An 11226-nucleotide genomic window follows, 5' to 3' on the forward strand; every position below is an offset into this window, starting at 1 on the left:
ATAGTAATAGGAAAATCCATTCCAAATGGGAACTAATACTATATGGAAGATTATATTGTAATTGGATAGCTTCTGTTTATCATAGTCTGAGTTATTGAATTTGGGCTCTCTTAATTATGATTATGGTATATAAAGCTACTTCATGACATACAGTACCTATTGTCTTTTGGCTTCCTTGAGGGGTTTACTTTGGCATTAGTGATAGAAGAATCCAAAAAATGCCTTTAGATCAGCAAAACCTGCAGCTGTTCTGAGATTCACATTAGGAATCTTGCATGGGAATCCCTCACTGAACTTGTTCTCACAGGTGTTCAGGGCAAATGGCTCCCATTAGTGAGATGTAACTTTGAAATTTAGAAATTAAATGTTTGTTGTTTACTTTATGGATTTAGTTAAAAAAAAAAAAAAGTGATTCAGCATAATATCTAAGCAATGTCTCTGAGCTCCTAGCTGATTTTTTTTTTAAGGTCTGCATTCAGGTACTAATTTCTGCATTCTAACTAATTAAATCAGATGTACCTGTACCTTTCTAAATCTAAAAAACTCCTTTGTAACATTATTGAAGACAGCTTTGATAAACTTGCTCTCAGGACCCTCAGCTTGCAAACAGGGAGAGCAAATCAGAGAAGATGGTCAAGACAGCTGAGCCATACAGCCAGCAAGTCCCAGCAGTCTGGCCACCAGGATCATATAGGAAACTGCCTTAAACTTGACCACTATAGTGGATAGTAAGTTTTCAGTCTTCAAGTTTCTTCAGTTGTTTGTCGACCAACTAACTGAAAGGAAAGGCTGAATAAGCTAACATCGGGGAACAAAAAAGTAGCACTGTCGGAATCAGCTCAAATAACAGCCACCTGTCTGCAGCTCTTCAGAAAGTCACCTTCCTAGAGGTTAAAGTTGAAGATTTAAAAATAGACACTGCTGACTCAATATGGCTCTGGGGTTTCCCTAAAAGTGGAAAAACACTGATCCCACAAGCACTTTCCTGAATGGATGCCAAAACTACTAGATTAGGTTACAAATAGGACCCATTGGGTATAAAGTGGGGCTGTGTTTGACAATGCAGTTGCACGTACGTTATAAGGAGCTCACTGCTATGCCCAACATACTTTAATAAAAAAAAAAAAAAAAAGGTGCGTGGGGGGAGGCAGCCATAAATCCCACTAAATCCCTGACCGTTGAACCCACTATTGTAAGAAATAAAAATACTGATGATAAAGTGAGAAGATATTTAAAGTTCTGCTAAAAACTTTATTCACCTTTAGACTCTTACTAAATCACAATAGTTTTTTTGCAGACTCTAAAAATCCTGCTGATTGCTAGAGAACAAAAAGTACCACTAGAAGTGGAAATACCAACAGATGAAGGTGAACCTGCTCCAAAGTACCTTCCAAATGGCAGATATCCAGGGCATTTTTATCAAAGCTTATAGAATTCACTGATAAAACTGTCTTCAGTAGTGTCTAGTGCTCTGAATACCTCAAATGATCGGTTGCTTCCTTGAACAGGGAGAATTGTCCAATTTCTGTTTGCAAGACAGTGTAATCATACTCTTGGTTTTAAAAGAAAATCCAAAAGACTGTAGATATTTACCAATATAAGCAAGAACATACTAGAGAAAGTTCAATAGTTTGCTTAAAAAACAACAACTTATCTCTAGCATCACTTCTCACTAGCCATTCTCAATTTATTCCAGAGAGAACTACAAATCATAATATTCAGTGAACATTACACTTCATTGATCAACTAAACAATGGATTAAAAAAAGCCTTTCTTTGGAATTATTAAATGCCCTCTCTGCCTCTGGGATTATCTTTTAAAGTATTGGCCAAATTAAATTTGGGACATGAATTGAATTCCATCACTCACCAGTCTTCAATTTTCCATTTTCATATTTTATTTGAACAGCTTCCGATCAGTCTTTGTCTTTAAAGACTGGCTGAAGGCCAAAGTTTCCTCAGTTATATTTGTTTTGCTCTGTCCTTTGTAATAGCTGTGAAATCCTGCAGAATTTCAGGGCATTACAATCCATGATAAAGAATGTGAAGTTGTTTTTATAGCCTATCTTTGTAGCAGATGGTCCCTTTCACCAAAAATCACAATAATATTCAGGTTACTCCCAGTCCCAAAGGATCTGTCACTTACGGCATGTTAGTTGTACCTTAGATCTCTTACCATAGAGAACACTTGTAGCCAGTCCTGTGATAATCTAGGGAAAAAAATCTTGTTTACAAGATTAAAGCAGGCACACACACACATACAAATGAGTTAGTCCTAGGTTGCAAAAGGTAATAGAAGCTGCTGTAATGTGCAAGCCCTATATGTCTTTTAGGGATAAGCAGCTTGGGGGATCCTTTGCTTGTGCTTGGAAATGTTGACCTCTCCAAATTCCAAGCAGCATAATGATGATGATGATTTCTCCTTGACAGGGATTTTTATGCACCTCTCCTTCCTCCCCCCCCCCCACCCCCATGTTCAAGCTATGATTGGATGAGTGCTTTTGCACATGTCCTCTTCATGGATGTGGGGAAGCAATCAATGAAGTCTTTGTCCACTGATGTGTTCTACAATGGTTTGGTTGGTGTCTATATGCCTTCTTTTGTTGGGCAGTAGATGGCATTTCTTGTGGGAAGCTAGTATTTCACATTTGGTAATGCTTCTCTCCTGACTGCAGTGTGTTACAGTTTTAGCAAACACTTTTATAGTTACAGAGCAAACACTTAAAATATTACATTTATAACATGGGGTACAGATATTATAAATAACATTTAATACATGCAGAATCCTACAAATATTTCATAAAGTCTAACCGCATTCCTATAATTCTGATATTAGTTTTAACAATACTAATATGCAGGCGAGCCAGACTAGTTTTCAGCTATGCATTTGTTCATTGAGGCCCATTGGGCCTTGGCATGAGCTGCCCACCTGGTCTGCCCAGCCTTGCAAAAATATGCATTCGTCAAAAGAACATCAGTAATTGTCTTGTCAAAGACGAAACAAAAGGAAATATTAACCTCTTCAACTTGAATTTTTGTAACCAGGCATCTATAATTTCATGTGTTTGGAACTTTACTACTTTGCAGAAACTCAAAGTAGCACATTGCTTTCAATTTATTCTTTACAATCTGATATATGTAGGGTTACCATACGTCCGGTTTTTCCCGGACATGTCCGGCTTTTCGGCAATCAAACCCCCGTCCGGGGGGAATTGCCAAAAAGCCGAACATGTCCGGGAAAAATACCTTCTGGGCACTTCCCCTCCCGCGGCTGCTCTGCTCCTCCCCTTTCAGACTTCGGCTCTGTTTTAAGAGCCAAGCTGCCCGAGCCAGCACTACCGGCTTCGGGCAGCCCCCCTTGCCTCCAGACCCCAGCCGCCAGCTGGGCACTTCTCCTCCCCGGCTCCAGCTGCTCTGCTCCGGTGGCGCAGGGTCAGGCAGCTTGGCTCTTAAACAGAGCCGAAGTCTGAGAGGGGAGGAGCAGAGCAGCTGGAGCCGGGGAGGAGAAGGGTCCGGAGGCATAGGGGCTGCCCGAAGCCCGAGTGCTACCGGCTTCATGGTTTTCTGGGCAGCCTCCAGGCCCTGCGACCCCGGCTGGGTGCTTGCCCTCCCGGGCTCCAGCTGCGCTGGGGAAGCGCCGGCTGGGGGGCGCAGGGTCTGGGGGCTGCCCGGCAAACCGTAAAGCCGGTAGCGCTCGGCCAGCCCTTTTCGCGTGGCTGGGAGGGAGGAGGGGGAGTTAGGGTGGGGACTTTGGGGAAGGGGTGGAGAAAGGGCGGAGTCGGGGCGGGGGCCGGGGGTGGGAAAGGGGCGGGGCTAGGGCCCGTGGAGTGTCCTCTTTTTTTTTTTTAAATATGGTAACCCTAGATATATGGCTATGACATTTTGCTCCCTCAGGAGATTAAGTGACATCCTGTCCTAAGGACCTCTCTGTAAATGTGGAAGAATGCAATCTTGTACTTCAATGTATTGCGAAAAGTATAATTGACTTCCTGGATGTACAAGTTACCTCAGTTTCCTCCAGGGGAGGAAAAGGCTAACTCTAAAAGCTGGGATGGCCAAGGTCTAGTTGACCATTGCAGACTTTTCCAGGGCTTATTAATAATGAACTCTGAACTACTCAGTGAAATTTAACCTATCTCCTGAGGATTTCTGTATGTACATAAAAGCCAGATATTTTGTAGGCATAGCTACTAAAGGAGAAAATCTATAATTAGGAAGAACTGATGAGAAGAGATTCATGTGGTGGTCTAACCCAAATAAGATCTCTACTGTACAATTTCTTCTTTGAGTATTGCTCAGATGTATACTTGAAATCCTATACCTTCTGCTGGAGACTTTAAAACACAACCATAATCAATGGTAGAAAACTCTTGAATGCTACTCTTAAAGCTTTTATTTGTAACACTTACCAATAAATGAAGTATTTCATGTTGGATGCATGTTACTATCTTCCTTAATTTCTGACTAGAATTAATCCAATCTATATTTAAAATAAACTGTGAGAGGAAGGGTGATCTAGTGGTTAGGGAGCTAACCTGGAACTAAAGGAGAGCTGAGTTCAATTCTCTGAGTATCTTAAATGTAATGAAAGCTTCATGTTAGCTGTTTGATTTTAAACATTCAGTATTCTTATTTCTGTCTGGCTGTTCTTTTTTTATGTTGAATATAATAAAACTGAATCTGTTCTGTGGTTAAGTTCCTGGAATGAAGTCTAATATCTTTTTACCCTGCTTGTGTGTCTGGCGCTCGCTCTCTCTCTCTCTCTCTCTCTCTCTCTCTCAATAAGATAGTGTTAATAGACTATAGTAGAAGCATTGTGATAAGTTTTCTCAGATCTTCTCTGTAAGTCTGTTAGTATTAAACAGATTACAAAATGTATGTATGATCATAAATAAAAACGAATGTAATAATATTTAAGTCCCTAGTATTAATTCTTAAGTACAAAGTGTGCATAAACTTAGCCTAAAATGTTAACCTCTGGAGCCTTGGAAGTGAAATAGTGAATTCATTTTAGCACCCAGTTTAAAATGCATCAGTTCTAATGTAAAATGCATCATTTTGAAAGGAAGCTGTTGAAATACACTGGAGAGAACTTAGTCACTTTAGAGTAAAAACTATGTGCACTCTTCCCCGGTATCCTAATGATGGGGCAGGTATATGTTGCAGCAATTCAGGGCGCTAACCTGTGATGGTATCTTTTGCAGGTTGATTCTGGTAACACTGGAAGAGTGGTGGCTTCTGATGCTGCTGCTTTCTTGAAAAAATCTGGGCTAACAGACTTAATACTTGGAAAGGTATTACTTATGTAATGAATAATATCATGCCTTTAATTATGCTGCCTTTTGCTGTTGTCTGTTTCCTCTCGGAATTGAAATACTAGTGTATATATATTTTATAGTCTCATTTTATATACAGAATTTGCTTTTATATATTGCACCTCTCATCCAAAGTACCTTAAAATCACTGATACAACCTCTGTGGATAAATAGTATTGTACTTACTGTGCAAGTTATGCTATGAGGATTAGGGTTTGATCCTATAAAGTACTGAGGGTGCTCTGCACTTCCTATATAGTATGTTACCTGTGACCATTATAGCCAGTAAATGATAGAGCCCAGGTACTTTATTTTAAATGATAGAAAATATATATTCTAAGGACATTTTGGTCATTTGGAACTCTAACGTGCATTTTATACTGGATACAAACCTACATTATAGAATTTTATTAGGCAAGTTGTGCAGGTACTTTAGTTATAAAATGTGACTTTTCTTTTCCTTAAACTATAACTGAACAAAACTTTCTATAATACATGAAAAATGAGGACAGAGTAGTGACCTTGAAACGTATATCTTGTGTACAAAGGTACGTTAAAGGTTTAATGGTAAATTACTGGATTCTGTTTCCTTTGTGTATTTAAAAGAAATCATTAGGCATGATTAGCAGATTCTGTGGAAAGTGAAGTAAAATTACTGAAGTAATGTAAAACAAGCAAAAGTTGAAGAATGAAACACATTGGGCCAAATACTCCTTAACTCTCTCTCTCTTTCGCTGGCTTACTTTGTGTTTTTTGACAGTTGGACAAATCCAGTTAGCTAATGGATTCAAGTTCCATTATTTCTTATCTGTTCTCTTCAATTTAACTGTTAGTTGTAAATACTCTTATAACTTTATGCATTTGTCATCATAAATGAGTCGTCATTATGAAGAATTTGCAGTCCTGGGATTAGAGATTTATGCTTGGGTTGCATTCCCTGTCTAAGTAGGATGGGGATTTGTCAGTTAGCAACAGTTTTGCTGGCACAACTATAAAACATTTTTTTAAATTCTTTTTTAATTTAGATTTGGGATTTAGCTGATACAGATGGCAAAGGTATCCTGAACAAACAGGTAGGATTATTTTGACTGTTTCTTTAAGGAAATAAGTTTGTTTGGATGAAAAATGCCTTGTTTAAAATATTAGCAAACAGATTTTTTTAAAACTAGAATTCAGAGAAATACAGAATTTCCTTAAGAATGCAGTAGTTTGTTTTGTTAGAAACAAGGATAAAGGATTTTTAAACCTAACTCTTCCTGTAAAAAAGCTAATATTTCTAGTTTGAATGTCACCCACAATGAATATGAAAAACACAATTCACTGGTGTTAATTTCACCATTCCTACTTGGCCTATACAATATAATACATTGAGAACTGTGATGCTATACTCAGGAATAAGTTACAGTTCTTTGGTTAGGGTCTCTATGGTTGCTCCATTCTCCATGTGCTAGCGCCCCCTACACCTTTGAGCGGAGATTTCTCATAACAGTATCCATTTGGCCCATGCATGCGAGGTAATCAGTCATTCTTGTGCCCTCTCCTGTTATATAGCTCTGTGGGGGCTAGCCGTCTTCAGTTCCTTCTCAGCCTGAGACGGAGCTTTAGCAGTTGTCCTGCTGTAATTTCTTCAACTCTATTTTTCTCTCTTACTGAGTGTTAGTAGTAGTGTTAGTGCTAGCTTTCCATAGTTAGTAAATACTGGTGATAAAGCTTCTTTCTTTAAAAAAAAGTTTCATTTTCTCTACATAGTATTTAGATAGTATTTAGATATTATCTCTCAGTAAGAAGTAGAAACTACCTGGTTCTCCTGGCTTCAAGCGCAGCCTGTCTTGCTGGGAAGCAGTTCCAGTCCGTGACGGACACGCGCACTGTAACTGTTGTCTTTGAGAATTGCATGTTCCTCAGAAGTGCAACTTTTGTCTGGCATTGAAATCAAGAGCCAGAAAAAATACAGAGCTCCACCTTCTCATGATGGAGAACTCTCGACATCCCGCCTCCAAGCCAGGCCAAGGGACCTCCCCCCTGTATGTCGGTCCCCATACAAGTCTGCTGCCTCGGAGCCCCACAGTTCTAGCAACAGAGGGTCCTGTGGCACCTTTGAGACTAACAGAAGTACTGGGAGCATAAGCTTTCGTGGGTAAGAACCTCACTTCTTCAGATGCAAGAGTTCTAGGGCATCTAAGAGGAAGACTGGACTCCTCTCATAAGCCCTTGAAAGAACATACCCTGGATTCGCCAGATAGAGCACCCACCTCTAAAATGCTGAGGTCCTCAGTTTCCTCAGCTAGCCCGGCACCACAATCAGGTACTGTTGAGCCTCCTTACCCAGGGCACAGCTAGACTGCAAGGTGGCAAAGCCATGGGCCCAGAGAGCCCATCTGTACTGTTATCGGATCAAGGTGATAAGAAAAGCTCTTCCTCGGGCTCCGACCATGCCTCCCTTAGAGCATACAAGACCTTCGGTACTGTCAGCAACTGCGCTTCCCTCTGAGCTCCCAATCCCTGTGGTACCATACATAGGCAATAGCCGGCCTCAGCCATGACTACTTCACCTCAGACTTCAGCCTCAGTACCGATCATCCTCACGGTACAGCAGGAGTTCCATTTTCCCTGGGACCTGGCTGTATCTGAGACACCTGATTCTCTGCTTCTGACCTCCAAAGTGCCGTTGATACCGAGAATATCCAGCTTGCCTGAACTTTGCCCAGTACCAACTATTACCTCAGACCTCTCCTGGCGCTCCATCATTCCTGAGTGAACGTGAGGAAGAGGATTCTGATGAAGACCTTGCCTCGGTCTCCCGGATGTCGGTTCAGGGCTCTCCTCCTCATTCCTAGAGAAGTCCTTTCCCACGTGCCTTTGCTGAAGCTGCAACTGTTCCTAGCCCACATTTACCACCAGTGCCTCGCTGGTGTGAGTACCCTTGGGTGCCTCCTCCCATGCCGTATGCACCTCCTCCCTGGACATATTGGGACCTGTGGGTGGCTTATCATAAAACATTTTCTAGAGCATTAAGTGCCACCCACCATAGAGAGGCATCACCTACTCCCTTCAGGAGGCTAGAGCCAGTGAAAGGATCTCCTCTACGGCCAATATCTCCTCTTCATCTCTTGATGAAGCAGTCATGCCTCCTCCTCCAACCCCGGCAGTTTATTTTAAACATTTCCAGGACCTGGTCAAAAGGATTGCAGATTCTCCTCAAGGCGGTTAGAGCCTCATCGTAAGCTGCTCAACCTCCTCCACTCACCCTCATCAGCCTGTATAGCTTTGCCTGTTAGTGAGGCACACCCCAGCTTTTATTCTGCCTACATGCAAAAGAGCAGATAAACAGTATTATGTCCTAGCAAAGGAATCAGTTTTTATTTTCCCATCCCTCCCCTAACTCCTTGGTAGTGGTAGGCAGCACCATGCTAAATCCACACCTCGCGACAAAGACCACAAGTGCCTGGATTTACTAGGGAGAAAGTCTTACTTCTCAGTCTCCCTACAATTTAGAATTGCCAATTGTCAGGCCTTGATGGCAAAATACAACCATGGGAACTACACCAAGCTGACCTCGTTTGTCGACCCTCTCCCAATACAACACAGAGAACGGTTCCAGATAATTATCGTGGAGGGCCAACTTCTTGCCGGGACAACACTACAAGCCGCCTGTGACATCGCTGATATTTCCATTTGTTCAGTTGCTACAGTGGTGGTGATGAGTAGAGCCTCCTGGCTCCAGCTCTCTGGATTCCTGAAGGAGGTTCAGAGTACAGTTGAGGACCTTCCTTTTGATGGGTCTGAGTTCGCACATAGCACAGACTAGTCTCTGCAAACATCAAAGGATTCTAGAGTGACCTTGCGTTCACTTGGTATCTATACTCACACCTACAAGAGAGAGCGCAGCAAGTCTCAGATGGCCCAGAGATCCCGCCCCATCCAATTCCTCTGCCTGCCAGAGGTCATATGAGCCACACTAGAGAAGGCAGAGATTTCAGAGAAGGAAACAGTCCTTTTCTCAGCCTTGCTGCTGTCTACCTCCAAGAAGTAATTTTGACCGATTGGTCAAGGGTTTGAAACTGCCATCCTCATCCTCTTCTGCTGCACTGATTCACCAGCCTTCCTCCCTTTGGTGACCACCTCCATTATTTCACGCGAGCCTGGGAGTTAATTACTATGGACATGTGGGTTTCGGAGATCTCCACAGGTTACACCATCCTCTTTACTTCACTTCCACCAATTAACCCCCCTTCCCCATCCCTCTTCAGGGGGACCCCTGTCATGTTTTATCAAGAAATAGACTCTCTCTTACGCTTGAGAGCTATACAACCAGTCCCATTCTGCACAGAGGGAAGGTGTTTTATTCAATGTACTTCCTGGTACCAAAAAAGAGTGGAGGTTGGAGACCCATCCTAAACCTAAGACTACTCAACACCTATGCGAAGGCACAGAAATTCAAAATGATGACACTTGCAGTGATAATTCTATCACTAGAGGAAGGGGATTGGTTCTCAACTCTGTGTCCGTATTTCCACATTGTTATCTACCCATCCCGCAAATGGTTCTCTGCTTTATTCTTGGCCAGGATCACTTCCAATACAGAGTGCTCCCCTTCGGCCTATTATTAGCCCCAGGGGGCTTCTCAAAGATCATGGTGGTGGTAATAGCACAGCTCCACAGGAGAGGATGATTGGTTGCTGAAGGGTGGCTCCCTGGAAGTGATGTCTCAGGCAGCTTTTGAGGCCATAGACCTCTTCCTCAAAAGGGGCCTACAACTGAACATACAAAAGTTCACTTTGACCCCTGTGCAAAACTTAGAGTTCATAGAGGTACATCTCAATTCAGTAACAGAAAGAGCTTACCTTCTCTGCACAGGTTTGTGGCTCTTTCCAAAATAGCAAACACAATTCATCTCAGCCCCCAAACCATTGTCAGGAATTGCATTCAATTATTGGGACACCTGGCAGCCATTACCTTCATTACAGAACATGCAAGACTTTGAATGCACTGCCTTCAAGGGTGGTTCAGAACTGTCTATCCACCCACTAGATACAGTTTAAATATGCTTTTTTCCATACCTACCTTTTGTAAAACAATCCCTCAACTGGTGGAAAGACCATCCATAATTTGTGCACAGGAGTTCCATTTGCAAGTCCTCCCCCAATGGTCATTATGATGACGGATGCCTCTCTGCTAGGGTGGGGAGCACATCTAGACACTTACATGACCCAGGGCAAGTGGACTTCGCAAGAGATGATGCTACACATCAAGCTGCTGGAACTCAGAGTACTTGGATATGCCTGCCTCCAATTCCTACAACAAAACAGGGACACAAACACAAAAATCATGACAGACTATCGTGCCTGTTTGATATCAACTGCCAAGGAGGAGCAAGATTCCCCCTCTGCACTGAGGCTGTCAGGCTTTGGAACTGGTGCATATGCAACCAGATCACCATCACAGTGGCCTATCTCTCGAGAATTCAGAATGTGGCTGCGGATGCATTCAGCAGACACTCCTTGTGAGACCGTGAGTTGGAAACAGACCCCAGCGTATTATACCACATATTCTGTAGGCTTGTTCACCATCGAGTCAAACAAGAAATGCACCAACTTCTGCTTGAGGGGTGGATTGGGTCACCAATCCTTAGGGGTTGCTGTTCACTTTCAAGTATCAGAGGGGTAGCCGTGTTAGTCTGAATCTGTAAAAAGCAACAGAGGGTCCTGTGGCACTTTTGAGACTAACAGAAGTACTGGGAGCATAAGCTTTCGTGGGTAAGAACCTCACTTCTTCAGATGCAAGTGAAGAAGTGAGGTTCTTACCCACGAAAGCTTATGCTCCCAGTACTTCTGTTAGTCTCAAAGGTGCCACAGGACCCTCTGTTGCTTTTTACAGATTCAGACTAACACGGCTACCCCTCTGATACTTGA

General features: G+C 42.4%; 1 protein-coding gene across 2 annotated transcripts in view; it reads left to right on the forward strand.

Moving 5' to 3' along the window:
* Positions 1-11226, forward strand: part of EPS15 (epidermal growth factor receptor pathway substrate 15) — a 112001-nt gene that overhangs the window by 21575 nt on the left and 79200 nt on the right. For both annotated transcript variants that reach the window (XM_034778562.1, XM_034778563.1), the window contains exons 3-4: positions 5204-5293; positions 6340-6387. In XM_034778562.1, coding sequence (XP_034634453.1) covers positions 5204-5293; positions 6340-6387 — 138 coding nt within the window. The remainder of the gene's footprint in view (positions 1-5203; positions 5294-6339; positions 6388-11226) is intronic.

This window comes from Trachemys scripta, chromosome 8 (genome assembly GCF_013100865.1).
Source record: "Trachemys scripta elegans isolate TJP31775 chromosome 8, CAS_Tse_1.0, whole genome shotgun sequence".
Classification (NCBI taxonomy): domain Eukaryota; kingdom Metazoa; phylum Chordata; order Testudines; family Emydidae; genus Trachemys; species Trachemys scripta.